At 33.7% G+C, this 20,057-nt stretch overlaps 5 protein-coding genes across 10 annotated transcripts; 2 read left to right on the top strand and 3 right to left on the bottom strand.

Annotated features, from left to right (window-relative positions):
• Window positions 1-5,467: 5,467 nt before the first annotated feature.
• LOC103858819 (pentatricopeptide repeat-containing protein At4g21190) lies at window positions 5,468-7,335 on the top strand. 2 transcript variants are annotated; one of them, XM_009136254.3, is made up of 7 exons: window positions 5,468-5,679; window positions 5,824-5,914; window positions 5,993-6,091; window positions 6,180-6,323; window positions 6,413-6,625; window positions 6,712-6,978; window positions 7,051-7,335. In XM_009136254.3, exons 2-7 carry the CDS (start codon window positions 5,828-5,830, stop codon window positions 7,081-7,083), a joined length of 843 nt encoding a protein of 280 aa, XP_009134502.1. In that variant the 5' UTR covers window positions 5,468-5,679; window positions 5,824-5,827; the 3' UTR covers window positions 7,084-7,335. The 2 variants fall into 2 exon arrangements, with proteins under 2 accessions (XP_009134502.1, XP_009134495.1); XM_009136247.3 differs by having other exon boundaries at window positions 6,712-7,335.
• On the bottom strand, window positions 7,188-10,680 carry LOC103858834 (dnaJ protein ERDJ2B). 3 transcript variants are annotated; one of them, XM_009136266.3, is made up of 9 exons: window positions 10,453-10,680; window positions 9,887-10,102; window positions 9,700-9,795; window positions 9,487-9,607; window positions 9,284-9,390; window positions 8,733-9,128; window positions 8,537-8,656; window positions 8,315-8,401; window positions 7,188-8,243 (listed from the first exon to the last, which is right to left on the bottom strand). In XM_009136266.3, the coding sequence occupies exons 2-9, from the start codon at window positions 10,070-10,072 to the stop codon at window positions 7,365-7,367; spliced, it is 1,992 nt and encodes a 663-aa protein (XP_009134514.1). In that variant the 5' UTR covers window positions 10,073-10,102; window positions 10,453-10,680; the 3' UTR covers window positions 7,188-7,364. The 3 variants fall into 3 exon arrangements, with proteins under 3 accessions (XP_009134514.1, XP_009134520.1, XP_033137993.1); XM_009136272.3 differs by having other exon boundaries at window positions 7,365-8,243; window positions 10,325-10,510; XM_033282102.1 differs by lacking the exon at window positions 10,453-10,680 and adding an exon at window positions 10,290-10,308 and having other exon boundaries at window positions 7,365-8,243.
• A 129-nt stretch (window positions 10,681-10,809) lies between these two features.
• Window positions 10,810-12,660, top strand: LOC103858793 (pentatricopeptide repeat-containing protein At4g21170). The gene has a single exon (XM_018652551.2). It carries the CDS (start codon window positions 10,867-10,869, stop codon window positions 12,586-12,588), a length of 1,722 nt encoding a protein of 573 aa, XP_018508067.1. The 5' UTR covers window positions 10,810-10,866; the 3' UTR covers window positions 12,589-12,660.
• LOC103858804 (ADP-ribosylation factor GTPase-activating protein AGD12) lies at window positions 12,490-15,029 on the bottom strand. 2 transcript variants are annotated; one of them, XM_009136230.3, is made up of 9 exons: window positions 14,725-15,029; window positions 14,359-14,436; window positions 14,163-14,244; window positions 13,992-14,067; window positions 13,638-13,801; window positions 13,473-13,560; window positions 13,249-13,371; window positions 13,037-13,132; window positions 12,490-12,960 (listed from the first exon to the last, which is right to left on the bottom strand). In XM_009136230.3, the coding sequence occupies exons 2-9, from the start codon at window positions 14,396-14,398 to the stop codon at window positions 12,679-12,681; spliced, it is 951 nt and encodes a 316-aa protein (XP_009134478.1). In that variant the 5' UTR covers window positions 14,399-14,436; window positions 14,725-15,029; the 3' UTR covers window positions 12,490-12,678. The 2 variants fall into 2 exon arrangements, with proteins under 2 accessions (XP_009134478.1, XP_009134486.1); XM_009136238.3 differs by having other exon boundaries at window positions 14,852-15,028.
• A 2,380-nt stretch (window positions 15,030-17,409) lies between these two features.
• Window positions 17,410-19,919, bottom strand: LOC103858782 (ADP-ribosylation factor GTPase-activating protein AGD12). Of its 2 annotated transcripts, XM_033282343.1 has the most exons (10): window positions 19,740-19,917; window positions 19,406-19,484; window positions 19,195-19,276; window positions 19,026-19,101; window positions 18,693-18,856; window positions 18,550-18,637; window positions 18,351-18,473; window positions 18,150-18,245; window positions 17,814-18,051; window positions 17,410-17,699 (listed from the first exon to the last, which is right to left on the bottom strand). In XM_033282343.1, exons 5-10 carry the CDS (start codon window positions 18,704-18,706, stop codon window positions 17,485-17,487), a joined length of 774 nt encoding a protein of 257 aa, XP_033138234.1. In that variant the 5' UTR covers window positions 18,707-18,856; window positions 19,026-19,101; window positions 19,195-19,276; window positions 19,406-19,484; window positions 19,740-19,917; the 3' UTR covers window positions 17,410-17,484. The 2 variants fall into 2 exon arrangements, with proteins under 2 accessions (XP_033138234.1, XP_033138209.1); XM_033282318.1 differs by having other exon boundaries at window positions 18,550-18,856; window positions 19,740-19,919.
• Window positions 19,920-20,057: the final 138 nt, after the last annotated feature.

The following is a 20,057-nucleotide window of genomic DNA, read 5'->3' as shown; positions in this document are numbered from 1 at the left end:
AGGTTCGAAGTATAGAACCTATGAAGATTAAAAAACGAATAAAAAATAGAAGAAAAAAGTAGCAGGATAATCTGGCGATTTGCAACAAAAATGTAAATAAAAAAATGACAAAAGCATTATTATTCGCCAAACATTTGTAAGTCAGGCATGGTGTATTGTGGGAAGATGAGCAAAACAATGACAGCATTACAAAAAAACATTCATGAAGTTGTAAGTTTTAAACAGTGGGTGCTTGGTAAAGACCGCATAGTGTCAGGTTTCTTGTGCAATAGATTATCTGATCAGCTACAGAGTGGCAACATATTTTATGCCACAATATACCAGTGGATTTGAGTTGCACCTCCCATCCAGAGGTTCTATCTGTGTTTTTAATAGATCCAGATTTAACTCTTTTGTTTTACAAAAAAAAATATAAAAACCACATTGTGGTGGCCTAATGGTTTCCACTAGCGGAGGAGTTACCCTGTTGGTCCAGGCCAGAGATCGATTTCCCTCTAGTGTGAAATTATTAGCTCCACATGTGGCCACGCGGATATGTGCCCATGCTTACGGCCCATTCGAATACCCGGAAGAGAATCTGTCTGTGGGTTGCATCTCCCACCCAGAGATTAGGCCTGTGTCTTTAATAGATTCTGATTTAACCTTTTTGTTTTACAAAAAAAAAATATACCAGTGGATTTTCTCGTAAGTGACGCATAGTCAAGGAGCGCATATTTCCACAATTTCGGATAACACCAAGCCTGATAGGCTGATACTATGAAATTGGCCGTTTAAATTATATTAAAAAAAGTTTGCTCGTAAACTATAATATTATAAGAAAATTAAATTTAACTTTTTTTTAATTACAGGTGTTCAAAATTAGTGTTTAATTTAAAATTAAAACAAGTCCTAGAAAATTCGATCCGGAATATGTTCAAGGAGCTTCAAAATTACACCGTAATTAGTGTTTATGACTTTAGCTTAGGGGTGTTCAATCCGGATATCGGTTCGGTTTCGGTTCGGTTTTTTTTTGGTTTTTGGTATTTCGGTTAGTAAAATATAACTACCATTCTAAATCCATATTTACTTCGGTTCGGTTCGGTTTATATACCGTCGATTTTTGGTTTATTCGGTTTTATACCAAAAAACATAATTATTTTGTTTGAGATCATATTATATGAATTTTAGAGTCATATTGTCAATACAGTCATTTATTAAAAATATATTACATGTTCAAATAGATGAACAAAAAAGTAAAAATGCTTCTACCATCAAATAAAATAATCAATTCTATAACTAAAATCAAAACTTGAAATTTTGAAAATAAAAATATGAAACAAAACAGAAACATAAAAGAAAAGTTTTTCCACTCTTCCATATTTAGTGTTCATTAAAGTCATGCTTTTTCAATTGAAAATTTTCCATTAATTATTGTCCATCAAATTTATAATCTTCATATTAATTAAGTGAAGACTAAAATAAATCAAAAAGATCAAAAAAAAAGACTTAAAAATAAAATGTATGAATTGCGATGTATTATTATTTAGTTATAGTTCAAGTGTTTTACAAATTAAGGTTTTTTATTACTATAAAATTATGGTAATAGTTATTAACACAAATTTAACTTATGTAACAAATAGATTTTCATGTATTGTTTTAAAATAGATACATATTTACATGTTTTTACTTTTAATCGGTTTTGTTCGGTTTATTCAGTTTAATCGGTTATATACCAAACCATATCCAAATCCTACGGTTTTTATAAAATTATATCCATTCAGTTTATATGGTATATATCAAAACCAAACCATATTGTCTATTTCGGTTCGGTTCGGTTCGGTTTTACCATATTGAACAGCCCTACTTTAGCTGCAAATCCAGTGTCTAACCTAAAAAGAAAAGAATTGGGACGTGATGACCCACATACATCTCGGAAACGTGCCTTGGGCACAAGGAGGATATTCGGTTCATTAATAATGCACAGATTGGGAAAACATCCATGCTCCATAATCTGATGTGTATTAGTCTACGTGTTTCATTTATTAATAAATAAATATGAAAATATCTTGGCCGCCCACGTCGTCTACACGAAATTTCTCTATTGAAAACATGGATGTAAGATGTTCTTGTTCACGAGGCTCTTCAGTCTTCTCACTGTATTGTTATTTCTTTTAAGAAATTTTTCACATTGTTTGTTTTCTCTTGTAGATACTGAATAATACTCCATCCATTTCATAAAAAGTGTCACTTAAAACATTTTTCACACAATTAAAAAAATGATTAAAATGTATTTATGTTTTCATTAATATCATATATTTAACCAATATATAAATACATTTATTTATGAGATCATCAATGCATTTTATAATTAATATTGACCTAAAAATAAGTATAAATTATATTAGAATTATAGAATGACATTTTTTATGTAACAAGAAAAAATTAAAATGACACTTAATATAAAACAGAAAGAATATATTATTATGATTGTAAAGAGTTAGAGTTTACTCGCATTTTCAAACTTGTAGCTCACAAAATGCAAGACTGTAAGAAAAAAAAAAGAGAACCATTGAAACAAAATTTTACTTGCAAATAATCATCTTACTTTAATTCTTTGAAAAATATTTCTAAATTTTAAAACATAAATGTATATATTAAAGTTTAAAACTATAAACTTTTTAGTTATATTTTTATAATTAAGAGTTAGTTAAATTATTAAACATATATAAATAATTTATTTAACTTCAAAACTATATCATTATTTTAAAAATAAAACTTTAATATTTTTATTGGGTCTAAGACGGACATACCATCATAGTATTCGAATGGTGTATAGTGATCCATTTCCGGATGATTTTATCAATGAGGCTATGGTGAGTCTCAAAGAGAGAAGCCATATATATGGTCTTAGCAACAAAAAAAAGACGCCATATATATGGTGCCTCGCAACTGAGTTTGTATGATCATTATATTGAGTTAATTGTGAATATAATAATAACATCATGATTGGTCCAAATAACGCATAAACAATAAGATTAGAGAAATAAAACAAAGCATGTGGTCATTATAGAATAAGATCCAACAAAATAACCGTTACCCAGAAACCTTGTCGGCTCATACGTGGTGACTACCTTAAGCACATGCATATCTTTGCCCGATGCAAATATTTTCAGAAAACAATGTCAACAAGGTCCATTGTTGTTTTCCTTTTAGAAAAAATATTTATTTTCTTGGCACTTGTACTAGTTAACATCTCTCGAATGACTTCTGGAACTGGAAGAAAGTTCTTTGAAATGTTCGAGACCACGTACCAACAGACAGTTAAACAGATAACTGATGATCTGTATTCCATTTTCTTTTGCATGAATCATGCTATTCTTTTCTTTGATCTTAAATACTAGTCCTATTTATAAATTATAAATGATCTTCCTTCTGGACGTTGACTCTATATATACCAATTATATTCTAGTAGTACTAAAACTATATAGGAAAGAGCATTGTTTTTATTACAGAAAGCATTAATACTAAGATCCGGTCTGAAACATCTTATGAGCGATGTTGTATTTATATATTGCTGAATAAAAGGAATAAAAAGGGCTACATCTTGTTGAAAAGTGAGCCTGAGTCTCCAAAACAGGCTAGAGGTGTGTCGCCGCGGATTATACAATATCTTGTGAGATTGAGGACTTCTAAGCCATCCGCATCAAGAAGCTTTCGATTTTTTGAAACTTTTTGAAAATTAAATATAAATACATGTGGTTTTAGTTAAGATACTCTTATTAATGATGCTATAATGTTAAACTAGATTTTGACCCGCGCTTAAAAAGCGCGAGTTTATTTTTTGAATTTAATAATTTTTTATATAAATTTTTATATAAGATAGTTTATAAGTTTGGCCATATTATTCGGAACCGGATAATCAACCCGTACCAAATTTAAAAAATGAAACCAAACTTGAACCAAAATTTATAAATAACCGAACATATCATATATCTCTAGAACCGAGATAAATAGATACCTGAATTTTAAAAATACAAATTATATACCTACAAAAATTAATTATATGTAATTTCTAAATAACCAAATATCTTAAATATACTATTTATAAGCTGAATTATCCAATAAAAACAAATTACTCAAACATTTTTTTTTCAAATATTAAAAAATATCTTAATAAGTCCTCAACATTCAGTCTAATTTTCCACTAAAAGGTATCAAAACAACAATAAGTGGTATCCACAGTCAAACCAGTAAACGCAGTCACCATATATAATCTAGTTTCAATTTAATAAAAATCTATTATTTAAAATCCTTTAAAATCTAAAATCCATATTAACTCGTGAATCTATACCAGATGACATGGTAAAAATCTAAAATAACATGATAATATTTTTTAAAATTTGTTCAAATTTCTCATATAAATTTTACTAAGATATAAAATTGAATAAACTACATTTTTTATGTTATACATTCTAGTTTATAGGTTTTATAATGACTCTATTAAGATTAAATTTTTGAGTTTTAGAAATAAAATTATTATTAAGTTGAGTATAGTTGAGTTACCTATAAATGTTAAAAATAAATAATATATTTTATTTAATCATAAAAAACATTCTAAAAATGCTATAATTTCCTGAGAAAATATATATACAAAACCCTTTCTCCTAATAAACCCAGTTGTAAAAGATTTTCATCACAAAAATAACCTAGGAAGGTTTTCAAAGAAAAAGCTATAATTTTGAAAAATAATTAAGCTTGTTGTTGTACTGTGAAGTATTTCTCTAATCGTAATTGGAAGTTAATATGTTTTGACCGTCGAATGGTATCATGTTTTTAACTTTTTGTTAACCGTACTTGCATCATGTTTTTATGTTAGTTTGGGTCATAAAACATTTAATATGAATTAAAAGTATGGTATTGTTCAGACTTTAATTACCAATAAATCCAAATGTTTTTATAGTAATTGCTTTTGTTAAAGAAAAATGATCGTGGATTGTATGATTATTAAATCAGTTATAAAATAATCTATTTTTTAATAGATTTAGTGGCACAAAAGTAATATTCCAAAGAAAAATAGAGGTAAAATATATCAATGATTTTGAATTAATAATATTGATGTATAAATCTTTGGTGTATTATAGTAAGTTAAGTATTAAATAAGAGCATTGACTATTTTATAGTTAGAGAAATATAAGGTAATTGATTAGTGTATAGTTAGAGAAATATAGAGTGAGACCAAAAAAATAGTTAAGTCTAGTGAATAGGTCCAACAATTTTTCATAAGTAGATTTTTTGGGATTTCTTCCCTTTTAATAGTATAGATAGGAAATTTTTTCTTCAAATAAAAACTTGGATGCCTCTGATATGTTAAGATACTTCCGTTAAGTATCTTAGTGAAAACTTGACTAAAAAAATTAGTTAAGATACTCTCATTAATCTAATGATGCTACGATGTTAATGTTTCTTCAAATAATAAATTGGTTAAATGGGTCTATTCAAACTTTTGGGTTAATGGGCCTTTTCCATTAGTCCAAAAACGCAGCGTTTCGTATGTTTCTGGATGAGGATTTCCGACAGACATCAGAGAGGGAACTTGGAAGGACAGAGGAGATAGAGTGAGAAGCGCAAATATCAGAGAGACAGCGAAGAAAAAGAAGAAGAATCATCTTCACTCTTTGCCTAACTGTGACGAATCCAAAGGTATCTTCAACACTACGTGTTTTGATTCACTACATAACTTTGTGGTTAAAGTTAGTTTCTTGTGTTTTCAATCTGTTATGAACTGTTGTTGGCTGATAAAAGGAACAAGCTTTGAAATTTTTGAGTTCTTCTTCTTATCCTCAGGAGGATGCTTAGCTTGAGATATTCACTACCGTATCTTCCTCAAACAAAGGAATCAACTAAACTCTTCTCCAAGAGGCCTAACAATGTTGTGGTTAGTATTGTAATAGTTAAATGTTATTAGCTTCTTTGCTTAGACAATCCCTCAGTGTGGAACTCAATTAATCTTCAGGTTTGTGCGGCTAGAGGTCCAAGACCTCGATCTCCTCGAGTATGGAAAACAAGGAAGAGAATTGGAAGCATCTCCAAGGCTGCCAAGATGATTGCTTGTGTAATACTACTCTCTTTTGACACTCTTCATATGTCTATGTCTTCTGCAGTCATCTTTTGGAGTCAATGTTGAGTTTTGTCATCTGCAGATAAAAGAACTGTCGAATGTTAAAGAAGAAGTCTACGGAGCGCTTGATTCGTTCATTGCCTGGGAGTTAGAGTTCCCTCTTGTTATAGTCAAGAAGGCTTTAGCTGTTCTTGAAGATGAAAGAGAGTGGAAGAAGATTATTCAGGTAAAGCAAGAAGGAGCTGTTTCTTTGTTTTGTTCTGGAAATGATGTAGTTAGGTGAATAAATAAAAGTTTTGTTTTGGATTGTGTTAGGTGACAAAATGGATGCTGAGCAAAGGCCAAGGAAGAACAATGGGGACTTACTTCTCGTTACTAAACGCTCTAGCAGAAGATAACCGGCTGGACGAAGCTGAGGAGCTCTGGAACAAACTGTTCATGGAACATTTAGAAGGAACTCCAAGAAAGTTCTTCAACAAAATGATCTCTATCTATTACAAGAGAGACATGCACCACAAGCTCTTCGAGGTAAAGTATAAAAAGCCTTCTTACTTTAGGATAGGTTGATGATGTCTGGAACTAATGAAATAGCAATTCTTGGTTTTTTTTATCAGGTGTTTGCTGACATGGAGGAGCTTGGAGTGAAACCGAATACTGCGATTGTGAATATGGTTGGGAAAGTGTTTTTGAAACTTGGGATGGATGATAAGTATGAGAAGCTGATGAAGAAGTATCCTCCACCGCAGTGGGAGTTCAGATATATCAAAGGAAGACGCGTTAAGGTCAAGGCAAAGCAGCTTAATGAGCTAAGCGAAGGTGAAGGAGGCTTAAGCAGCGACGAAGACAAGATTGAGAGTAAATCTGATATGTTGTCAGATGAGGAAGCAAACCAAGATGGTGAGGATTCCAGTGAAGAGGAAGAAAAACTTGTGGGAATGAATCAAAGACAGATTGAAACATCTAGAGAACCCTGTCTTGATCATTAGGACTCTTCTTGAGCCTTTGAGATTGTATGTACTGTTGGATCATGCACGGAAAAGAGATTGAGAGCCAAAGTTATCAATGAAGCTTGGGGTACTGACTGAAAGCATGACCCAAAAGGTTTGAACTTTTGAGGTAAAGAGCTTAGAAAAATTCAAAACAAGACACCAACTAATGTGAAAACGATAAAGAAACTCAGCAAAGAATCTTTGTGAATATCATCACTGTGTAAGCTTTGAAGCAAAAACTAATGTATTTGAGGTCAAACTTAAACTCCTCTGTTTATTCAATCTTCATCTGATCCAGACTCTTCAGAACTCGACTCCTTCTTGTTTACTTTCTTCTTTGATCCTCTCTTCTTGTCTTCCTCATCTTCACTGTATTCACTCTCATAATCTTCCTCTTCAAGGTCATCTTCTTCATCCTCATCCATACCTTCTTCTGCAGCCTCACCCTCCACATCACGGGTTCTTTTCAAAACCTCCACTTTCAGTGATGTCTTCTGGTCACAACCAATCCAAGCATCACTTAGGCAGAAGCAAGTCAAGTTATAAGTACCTTCTGCAGGTGCCAAGAGCCTCCCCATCACCAATCTTGACCCACTTTTAACCTTCTCAACAGCTTCTTCAACTGCACTGTTCTTTGCCTCGACGCTTGCTCCTAAACTCTCCATCGTCTCACTAACAGCAAGCGAAGCAGTGCTTATAGCTTCAGCTTCATCCATGAAACTAACCTTCTGAAAGAACCAGACGTTGTTTGAATCCGCAAGAATAACCCAAAAGTTCTCCTCCTTGTGGAAAGGGAAGTGAGGCGAGTGAGGAACAGCTCCCACGAGTCCATTGGGACGTTTCAGAGTGATCCAAGCTTGAACTGTCGTCACGTCGCCTTCTTGAATACCTTCTTCCCCTGCTGTTTTGCAAGTGACTTCTATTTTCAGAGAAGGTATCATTTCCAACACCTTCTCCACGTCTGCAACATCGCTTTCAGACAAACCAGCAACCTCCTTAAGAACTTTAGAACGTTCTTCTAAGCTTAGTTCTTGAAACTCTTTGAATGATCCAACCTGCAACGCTATCTTTTTGGCGATAGTTTCATTGAAATGAGGGAGTTGCAAGAAAGGAGCAGTGTCTTCTGAAGATGACTTCCTCGCACTAAGAGGAACAGCCTGCAATCAAACAACAACATTAACAACATTGCGACTCTAATGAGGTAAAGAACTTAAAGAAAGCTTATTACCTGAACAATGCATTGAGATAGCTCTATGACTCCTAGTGCAGGACTTAACCATCCATGCCCTTGTTCATTGTGGGGTATAACTGCCATCTGCAAGAAACAATATCATAAAGTTTAGCATTTAGTTTCTTCTGATGATAGATATAGAGTTTCAGGTCATCATCATCAACTTTGTAACAAGCTTTATTTTATCAGATAACAATGTGCTAATAAAAGAAACAAGACCTTCATTAAATCTTCAAGGAGACGAGGTGCAAACTCTAGCACACGCCTGAAATCACTTTGCAGAGCTGGAGACAAAACTGCTGATTCACGAGTCAACTGTTTCTGTATCAAAAGCTCAGCCTGTTACAGTAAAACAAAAGAGTTAGCATTTTTTCAAAATGTATACAATACTTACAATGTGTTAACAGAAACCAACCTTGATAACTGCAGGATCCTGCTTCCAAAACTTAGCTTCATCTTGCTTCATCTTCTTAGGATCCAGACTTAGCTCGCTTTTGACAGACGCAAAGAGTAGCTTCAGAGATTCATCATCGGTTTTACGGACTGGAATCTCTGTGTACTCAGCTGCTTTGATGAAAACGTCCATGACTTTGCTTGTAGTCAAAGAGGGTTTCATTAACTCATAATACGCTTGACGAGTTTGAAGCTTGACATAGTTTCCAGTATACTTTGATGATCTCCAGAGGTAGATGGAGGCGACCACAAGCGGCAAGAGAATACATAAACCAACTGTAAACAGCAACAGTAGCCCACCAGATTCTCCGTTTAAGTCTAGGATAAACTGAGGAAGAGCAATTCCTAGTTTATAACCCTGCATCAATCACATTTGCAAGAGTCTTAGTTTTTAATATGCGACAAGAAAGACTAATGTTCATTCGCATTTGTTTCATTGAAGGGAACACACTCTTATAACATGTAAAGAGGTAAACAAAACATTGAGAATACTTTGTATATCATTATTATTACCTGTCTGCCATCAGGATGACCATACTTCTCAAAGTTTTCACGAGACAACGGATCAGTCAAAGCTTGGTAAGCTTTAGCTATTGACTCCACAAAGTATTTGTTGGCCTCTGTATAGTTAACAACACAACAAATCAGTAATAAGCAGACAGAAAAAGTCTATAATGAAAACCAAAAAGGAAGGATACTTTAAAAGCTTGTTCAACCTGGATCTGGATTTTTATCAGGATGGTACTGGATAGAGAGTTTTCTATATGCTTTCTTGATTTGTGAATCTGAAGCACCAGGTTCCAATCCAAGTATACTGAATGGTTCAAAGAGTTGACTCTGTAATATTCACACCAAGAAAATTCATTAAGCAAAAGTAATTTCGTAGCTACAAGAAACCTCGGATTAAGCATTAGGAGGGAGAACATTACCTCACGGCTGATGTTCTTAGTGTAAAAAATCAAGAAGATCATAACAAACCAGAGTAGCACAACTGTCAAGTTGCTACATGAAGTGAAGGTAGAGATCTGCAGAAGAGAGTAATCAACAAGTTAAGGTAAGAACATAGTTAAAACCATTAAAAGGTGTTTGGTTGGAGAGAAAGAAGAAAAAACTAACTCTTTGAGAGACGGATCTCTTGTACTTCCCTGAACGATCACAGTCAAGACACTGACAATGTATGCTCCTTTGTTTCTTGGAAAAAGCGCGGCTTAGCTTCACGAATGTATAAGGCACCAACGGAATTGCGATTATTGTCAAAATGAAAATGGGGAATAACACGCCATTCTCTTCTGATTCTACCATCTTTTGACCCTTTAGATCAGATCAGAGAACCTGCAGGTAAAAAAAAGACTAGTTTTTTTATATAATCTGATGGCATCTAAGGAACAGAGAGATGGGCACAAAACATTCATGTGCTGAAATGAAATCAACCATTTTATCTTTAATATTCATTTTCTGGACTAACATGATCGATCACAAGTCAAATTTGATCCAAAAGGAACAATCTTTAAAACATTACATCCATTAAAAAGATGAAAGAGATCAAGAGGATACAAAAGCAAAACATGTGTCCCCAGCAAAATCTCTGTATTACAGAGAAACCGATCCGATTGCATGTCAGGAAAACTGTAATGAAGCGGATAAGATAAAGGAAGCAAGAATCTTCTTCTTCTTTTTTTTACCTCGATCAAGTCTCAGTAACTGAGGAAGAAAGAGAACTTTTTGATTATAGAATCGGATTGCGAAACTGAAAAAAAGACAAAAGAACAAGAGTGAGGTTTATCAAAAAGAGGGAAGGAGAGAGATGATGAATCATCAAGACCAATTAAAACTCGACATGTGGCAATGATTGAGTCATTTGTATGTAGCTACTTTAGGAAATTGAGTAATGAGATTTGACTGTATTAATTAGTAGAGATCCAAAGGACAAACAAACTATGAGTTGTGTTTGGGGGATAGATCGTCTCATAATCGCGTTGAAAGTTCACTCCTTTGTGTTTGGTAATAAAGTTTGGTCCTTTTAAGTTACTTTTGTCAGCAAAGGTTGTCTCTTGACGGAACTTAGTTAAACCCTAATGTGAGAACTAAGCAACTAAATGGTTCTTCTCCACAAAAGCATTGGACTCTTCAAACGATTCTCGACATCCTCTGCTTCCGACTGGAAAACCCAACTGACTCTGTTCCGATCAGCCACCGAGATCTCTTCGATCCTCTTACAACGACGCAACTGGGACACTCATCTCCGCTATGTCAAGTCCAAGCTCCCAAAAGCAACACTCACACCGCCTCTCTTCCTCCATATCCTCCGCGAGACTCGGAACTCTCCCAAAACCGCTCTCGAGTTCTTCGACTGGGCCAAAACCCATCTCCGGTTCGAACCCGATCTCAAGTCTCACTGTCGAGTAATCGAAGTTGCTGCCGAAGCAGGTCTGTTAGAACGAGCAGAAGCCCTCCTGCGTCCTCTCGTTGAAACGAACTCTGTGGCAATACTCGTGGGATCGATGCAACGTTGGTTTGAAGGTGAAGAAGGTTCACTCTCTATCTCACTTAGCTTAGCTATTGAGTGTTATTCCTTAAAGGGTAGTTACCAGAACGGCTTGGAAGTGTTTAGTTCGATGAGAAGGTTGAGACTTTCGCCTTCGGTTAACGCTTACAACTCTCTTCTTGATTCTCTCGTCAAAGAGAAACGCTTTAGAGCGGCTTTGTGTTTGTACAATGCAATGATTCGAAACGGTGTCGTCTCCGATGGGTTCACTTACGATTTGGTAGCTCAGGTTCTGTGTGAACACGGGAAACACAAGAGTGTTGTTAAGTTGATGGCAACGGGTGTTGAAAGCTGCAAGATTTACACCAATCTTGTGGAGTGTTACAGCAGAAACGGTGAGTTTGATGAGGTGTTTAATGTCATTCGTGAGATGGATGAAAAGAATCTGAAGCTGAGTTTCTCTTCTTACGGATGCGTGTTGGATGATGTCTGCAGATTGGGAGACGCTGAGTTGATCGATAAGGTTCTTGTTTTAATGGTGGAGAAAGATGATTCGATTGTGAATGATCAGATCATCGAAAGGCTCTGCGATATGGGGAAAACGTTTGCCTCTGAGATGCTTTTCCGTAGAGCTTGTGATGCTGGAACGGTGCGTGATCAGACATACGGTTGTGTGTTGAAAGCTCTGTCTAGAAATGGGAGAACAAAAGAAGCTGTTGATGTTTACCGTTTGATTTGTCGGAGAGGTGTTTCTTTACTTGATGAGAGTTGTTATAACGAGTTCGCAAATGCTCTTTGTATAGATCATGATGACTCAGAGGAAGAACATGAGTTGCTTGTAGATGTTATAAAGCGCGGTTTCGTCCCTTGTACACAAAAGTTATCAGAAGTTTTAGCAGCAATGTGTAGGAAAAGAAAATGGAACCAAGCAGAGAAGCTTCTTGATTCTGTCATGGAAATGGAAGTTTACTTCGACTCCTTTTCCTGCGGGTTGCTGATGGAGCGTTACTGCAGAACGGGGAAGCTGGAGAAAGCGATGGAACTACATGAGAAGATAAAGAAGATTAAAGGAAGCTTGGATGTGAATGCTTATAACGCGGTTCTTGATAGGCTTATGATGAGGCAAAGAACTATGGTGGAAGAAGCTGTTGGAGTGTTTGAGTACATGAAAGAGATGTATACAATGAACAGCAAGAGTTTCACAATCATGATTCACGGGTTGTGTCGTCTGAAGGAGATGAAAAAAGCTATGAGGTATCATGATGAAATGTTGAAGTTGGGGTTGAAACCTGATTTAGCTTCTTACAAACGTCTTATCTTATGCTTCAAATGAAACATTTGGATTGTGCACAAAAGCAATAACTCAAACCACAAAAGCAATGACACTCAAACACATATGTTTAGTGAGCCTCTTGTTATATATTTATTGGTCAAGAGGCAGCCACTCAAGTTCTAGTTCTAATTCACCAGACTCAACATTCTGAAGCTTGATGTGAACCTCTTGTTTCACTTTCCCATCTACAATGTTGATGATGCTGTCCTCTATAAGAGCATTGTCGCACGATTTAAGCCATTTACCAATCTGCATATCTCCAAACATTTCAGGGTCTCCAAAAGCCATTACAGATGTAATCAGAGGTTGGATATCAATCCCAGCTTCTCCCATTATGTCATCAGCAGAAAATGTGTCATAATCAAACACTTGCTGCCAAAAAAAACTTCAATTGAATATTTCATTAAAAGCAGAATCTGATTTGGATGTTTTAGTCCAAGCTTTTTACCAATTTCACTGAGCCATAGTCATGAGGGACAGAGAGCATGAGTTCCTCGTTCCAGACCGGGTTTAAGTTGCTCTTCATTACAGTAGATTGTGCACTCTGGTAATATGATGAAATACATCAGCAAATGAACAACCACTAGAACAATGGTAAAAACATATTAAGACCAAAACCTTTCAAGAATCCGCAAAGTATTAAGTTGGTTTTACTTTTACCTGTTGTCCGAGAGTCAAGACAACATAAGCATCGCTTGTCCTCATATCTCGGACAGCTAGATTGGTTCCTTTTTTAAGAGTCACTTTCAACGATCCAATAAACTCAGCCATGCCTTCAAGATGCTGCCGTTTTTTTTTCAAGTGTTGTTAAAACACCATGAATCAAAAGACTGAGAGCAATGTCCCAAGTTCATAGAGTGTTTTACTGGGAAAGAAGATTTTACCGGCTGTTGTGATGATGATGAATTTGGACCCTTCACGGATGTGATCCTCAAGCTTGGTTTTAGATACTCTTGGTGCTCATATTTTGACCTGACATTTAAGATTTTGAGGGACATAAGAGATTCCACTAAACAACACTATTTGTGGGAGGTTTTAGCAAAACCTACCTGATAAACCGCATACGTTGGTCATGGCTCGCATCAGGTCCAGGCTTAGAGACACCATCAGGTATAAATGCCTCGTAAATTGAATTGGCAGAGGCATTTCCTCCAATTTCAATCATTGAATCCACTTCATCATCTGACCATTCATCCAATGTCACAGACAAGACCTGGAAACACCCTTATGATATCAATAAACTTGTAAAAGGGAAGCAAATATGATTGTAGAAGATTAACTACATTCCAATGGTCATGCTACCTATCTCCATAATGAAAATATAACATCTCCACAAGATCATTTGTAAGCATCTTAGTGCAGTCCAGAAACTAAACATAGAAAGAGAACCAAAGAGTCATCACCTTTGAGATATGAGTGCCAAGGCTTCTGTGCACACCGCAACATTTTAAGCATATGAACACTCCGATATTTGCTGACCTGTAATAAGTCAAACACAACCAAGATTTGGTATACTGGATGCAGTTGCATTGGTAAGGGTATGTATGTTGGAAGCGTTATGAGAAAGGACTTACGCCCACTTAGGATCTGGAGCGCCACAATCAGCGCAGACTCGGTTATCAGACTGAGTTAAAAGATCTCTTATTCTCCTCTTACCTGTGAATCAAGAGAGTGAATCATTCTCAGCTTATAAAGAATCCTATAAACCTCACACCATTGACACCACAAAGTCTTTTGTGAAGTTTATGAACACACAGAAAAACTATATACCTGAGCTATTATTCCCATGTCCGGATGCAGAATAACTCATTGCTCTTCTCAAAAGCTAGCAATCGTTCAAACACAATCCTACACAGAACAAAGGAAACACCAATCACGCACAACAATATTAGAAAAAAAAATATGAAAAGTCTCATGATTCTTTAAGGAAATCAAAACTCTGCTTTGCAAATTTCAAAACCAAACATTTTGGAGAAACCACGACCACAGTATCACCAAGAAGAACATATCCTTTTCAATGCCAGTACAGAAAGGGATAAACCCAAGTGCAAATCATCCGTATCAAAGAGATTCAAAAGAATCGAGAGACAACAATAAATGGATCTTTATCTATTCCTGAAACCTTTTACAACTTACAGAGAATGAAACTCAAACTTGACGATGCACACAATCGATGAAGAAGAAAGATTATGCAAAGGACTGAGAAGAATGTGTACGGTTTGGATCAAGGAGATATAGATTGGATTTGAACGGTCTTTATTACCATTTACCAATGACGGGTGAGAGAAAGTGATATGAACCTTGTTTTAACTACAACATGCTGCTAGGCTGCTCTCTTTTAACTTTAAATTATTTATCGTTGAACTTGTAAAGTTTAAAAGTCGTCGTACTAACGTATGCCAAATACATTTCCTTATAGTTGTCATTGACTAAGTTCTGGTTTCCTTTTTTCTCATTTAATAATAGAGCAATTTTTCTAAGAGAAAAAGATTAGGATAATATCAAACCAAGTTTTTGTTCCCAAACGAGCACTCACGGTTCAAAATCACAAAAATAGGTTTCATTAAACAAGTAAATATACACTTATATCCCTTGGGTTAATTAATCTAAACCTTAGGGTTTAGAGTTAAAGGATGGAGTTTTGGAATTAAGGTTTAAAATTTTATTAAATAAAAAATAAATACTAAAAAATTAAACAAAAAATTTAAAAAACAGTTTTAAAAAGTATTTTTGAATTATAAAAAGAAAATTTGAAAAAAAAATAAAAAACAAAATTTTGAAAAAAAGTTACAAAAAAATTATAAAAAATTTCGAATCTAAAAACATATAATCTGAAACTATAAAAAAAAAATTCATTTATTTCTTTTTATTTATTTGTTTTTATTTATTTTTATTTGTTTATTTAATTTTAAACCAAAGGTATTAGAGATATTTTATCCTTTAAAGAATGTCATTTTTGTGATTTTTTCCTTCGAAAATAGCCACAAATAACACATTCATAGTACCACTTTTCATGTTTACACTAACCACTTTTACCCTCGGTTTTAATGAATGGTAAAAGATAATTATACTCTTAGGGTTAATTAATCTAGACTTAAGGTTTAGAGTTGAGGGGTGAGTAAGGTTTTTGGAATGTAAAATTTAAGATTCTAATAAATATATATATAAATACTTAAAAAATATATAAAAAATTTAAAAAAATAGTTTCAAACATAATTTTCGTTTTTCAAAAAAAAAAAAAAAAAGAATTTCGAAAAAAGAATTTCAAAAAAAAAATTATAAAAAAGTTCGAATTTGAAAAAGTATAATTCGAAAACATAATTTTTTTTTAATTTTTTTAATTTGTTTTTTTTTATTTAAATAATGATTTATTATATATATAAATAACAAGAACATAAAAGTCTTTTACCACTTAATGAAAAAGGTATTTTTGAAAATGTTTCTTTAGTGGTGGTAAAAATAAAAAGTGGTACCATAAAAGTGGTAAACATGTAATTTTTCATGGGAAATTGCCACAAATATCACATTTATAGTATCACTTTTCATGTTTACACTAACCACTTTTACCCTCACTTTTAATGAATGATAAAAGACAATTATACCCTTAGGGTTAACTAATCTAGACTTAGGGTTTAGAGTTGAGGGGTGGGGTAGGGTTTTTGAAATGTAAAATTTAAGATTCTAATATATATATATATATATAAATACTTAAAAAATATATAAAAAAATTTAAAAAATAGTTTCAAACATAATTTTTCGTTTTTCAAAAAAATTTGAAAAAAAATAAAAAAAAATTCGAAAAAAAAGAATTTCAAAAAAAAAAATTATAAAAAAGTTCGAATTTGAAAAAGTATAATTCGAAAACATAAAAAAAATTATTTTTTATTTAAATAATAATTTATTATATATATAAATAACAAGAGCATAAGAGTCTTTTACCACTTAATGAATAAGGTATTTTTGAAAATGTCTCTTTAGTGGTGGTAAAAATAAAAAGTGGTACCATAAAAGTGGTAAACATGTAATTTTCCCTTTCTCCTTCGAATACCATTTTTGAGACAAAAACTTAAAAGATGCTATTATTGACAATTGCCCTTCTTCTAAATAGACTATTATAAAATTTTGATTACAAAAATAAATCACAAAGAGGAAAATGACCAAAATGTTTCATTTAATAGATAAAAAACCCTAATACCCAAGATATATATATATATATATATACTTTAAAAAAAAATATTTATATATATATATATACTTTTTTGCCCTTCGACAAAAAGTATATATATATATATACTTTTTTAAAAAAAATAATTTTTTTATAGTTTTAGATTATATGTTTTCAAATTTGAACTTTTTTTTATCATTTTTTAAAAAATAATTTTGAATTTTTTTTTATTTTCAAATTTTCTTTTTGTAATTTGAAAATACTTTTTGAAACTATTTTTTAAATTTTTATTTTCAAAATTTTAATATTTATTTTTTATTTTATAAAATTTTAAATCTCAATCCCAAATCCCACCGCTTAACTATAAACCTTAAAGTTTGGATTAGTTAACCTACGGGTATAATTATACATTTACTTCTTTAATGAAATATTTTGATCATTTTGATCCTTAGAATCTATATATGTGACATAAACTTTTTTAGTGCTATCATATGGTATTTCGTTTAATAATATCTATGATCTAATATTTGTTTCATCAAGTTTTAGTTTTGTTCGGTTTATTTGATAGTGTTAGTAATAATTACGAAAGTCATTTGATCTAACAAAGTTAATTAGTTCTTGTGATTTGGATGTCAGATATGGTTTAACGAAAAAGGTAAAGAAAGCAACTCTTCTTCTTGATAACTTTTTAAGACTAAACTGAAACTCTGTAATCTTTTGGAATTGTCTTATTACCATAAACTATATAAGTCACTGCTACAAAACTGAAATAAGAAACCTCTCCATGGAGACACATGATCCATATAAGATCCACCGTAGTGATGAATATTCAAGCAGATTTCAACTTGTTCGATGCTGCTGCGAGGTGAGACAGTGTTCTGTGTCCAACGAACAAAAGAAACACTCCCAACAAAGATAGTGCCTTTAGAGTCGTGAACAGATCCAACTGCAGGACGTAAAGGAAAAAAAAAAAAAAGACATTATCATTACGATGAGCTTTAGATTCTTTTATGCAATGAATGGTCTTGACGCAGCCACTCAAGTTCTAGTTCTAATTCACCAGACTCGACATTCTGAAGCTTGATGTGAACCTCTTGCTTCACTTTCCCATCTGCAATGTTGATGATGCTGTCTTCTATAAGAGCATTGTTGTCGGATTTAAGCCATTTACCAATCTGCATATCTCCAAACATTTCAGGGTCTCCAAAAGCCATTGCGGATGTGGTCAGAGGTTGGATATCAATGTCAGCTTCTCCCATTATGTCATCACCAGAGAATGCGTCATAATCAAACACTTGCTGCACAAATTCAGCAAGAAAAAAAAATTAAGAACTTATATTAAATATTCATTAAAAGTAGAATCTGATTTGGATGGTTTTAGTCCAAGCTTTTTTACCAACTTCACTGAGCCATAGTCATGAGGAACAGAGAGCATGAGTTCCTCGTTCCAAACCGGGTTTAAGTTGCTCTTCATTACAGTTGATTTTGCAGTCTGGTAATATGAAGAAATACATCAGCAAATGAGATAACCATAACAGTCACTACAACAATGGTGAGAAAGACAAGAATTCACAAAGTATTCAGTTGGTGGTTTTACCTGTTGTCCGAGAGTCAACACAACATAAGAATCGCTTGTCCTCGTATCTCGGACAGCTAGATTGGTTCCTTTTTTAAGAGTCACCTTCAACAATCCAATAAACTCAACCATTCCTTCAAGATGCTGCCACCATGATATCAAAAGACTGAGAGCAATGTCCAAGTTCATAGAGTTTTTTTTACTGGAAAGAAGATTTTACCGGCTGTTGTGATGATGATGAATTTGATCCCTTCACGGATGTGATCCTCAAGCTTGGTTTTAGAAACTCTTGGTGTTCATATTTTGACCTGACATTTAAGATTTGAGGACATAGAGATTTTAAGGGTTTTAGCAAAGCTTTACCTGATAAACTGCATACGTTGGTCATGACTAGCATCAGGTCCAGGCTTAGAGACACCATCAGGTATAAATGCCTAGTAAACTGAATTTGCAGAGGCATTTCCTCCAATTTCAATCATTGAATCCACTTCATCATCTGACCATTCATCCAATGTCACAGATAAGACCTGCAAAACACCCACCCTTATGCTATCAGTAACCTTGTCAAGAAGACTTGGTGAAAGCAAATATGATTGTACAAGAGTAAACTCTATTCCTAACGATTGTTACTTATTTACATATATAATGAAAGTGTAACATCTCCACGTAAAGGGAGAAGCAAAGAGTCATTACAACCTTTGAGATATGAGTACCAAGGCTTCTGTGCACACCGCAACATTTCAAGCATATGAACACTCCGATATTTGCTGACCTGTAATAGTACAATTTAACCAAGATTTGGTACACGGATGCAGCTACATTGCTAACGGTATGATTGTTGGAAGCATTACGAGAAAGGACTTACGCCCACTTAGGATCTGGAGCGCTACAATCAGCGCAGACTCGGTTATCAGATTGAGTTAATAGATCACTTATTCTCCTTTTACCTGTGAAGCAAGAGGGTGAATCATTCTCAACCTCACACCACAAGATCTTTTGTGAAGTTTATGAACACACACAAAAAAAAACTCATATTCCTTAAGAGTAATGATTGATAAAGCAAACCAGCAATATACCTGAGCTATTATTTCCTTGTCCGGCTGCAGAATAACTCATTGCTCTTCTCAAAAGCTAGCAATCGTTCAAACACGATCCCTACACAGAACAAAAGATATACCAATCACGCACAATAATGTTAGACAAAGAAAAATCAAAAGTTTCATGATTCTTAAAAAGATCAAAACTCTGATTTCAAGAACCAAATATTTTGGAGAAACCACGACCACATAACCACCAAGAAGAAGAACATATCTTTTTTTTCCAATACCAGATAGAGAAAGAGATCCAAAATAAACCGAGAGACCACAATAAATGAATCTTTATCTATTCCTGAAACCATTAACAACTTACAGAGAATGAAAGTCAAAGTTGACGATGCACACAATCACTGAAGAAGAAAGATTATGCAAAGGAATAAGCAGAGTATGTACGGAATTGGAATAGGGAGATATAGATTAGATTTGAACGTGTCTTATTGCCAATCAGGGGAGGGAGGAGAGAGAGTTATGAATGTTCTTACACAAACTTTTCAGATGAACTAACAATAAATATTAGATTATTTACAGATGACATACGTGCTGCTCTCTTTTACTTTTAGTTTATTGAACTGTAAATTTTGAAAGTCAAAAGCCTGCCAGTCTATATTTCCCTTATTATATCGTTGACTTT

This window comes from Brassica rapa, chromosome A01 (assembly GCF_000309985.2).
Source record: "Brassica rapa cultivar Chiifu-401-42 chromosome A01, CAAS_Brap_v3.01, whole genome shotgun sequence".
In the NCBI taxonomy this organism is placed as follows: domain Eukaryota; kingdom Viridiplantae; phylum Streptophyta; class Magnoliopsida; order Brassicales; family Brassicaceae; genus Brassica; species Brassica rapa.
Note: the sequence above shows the minus strand (reverse complement) of the source record. Positions and strands in the feature narration are given on the sequence as shown.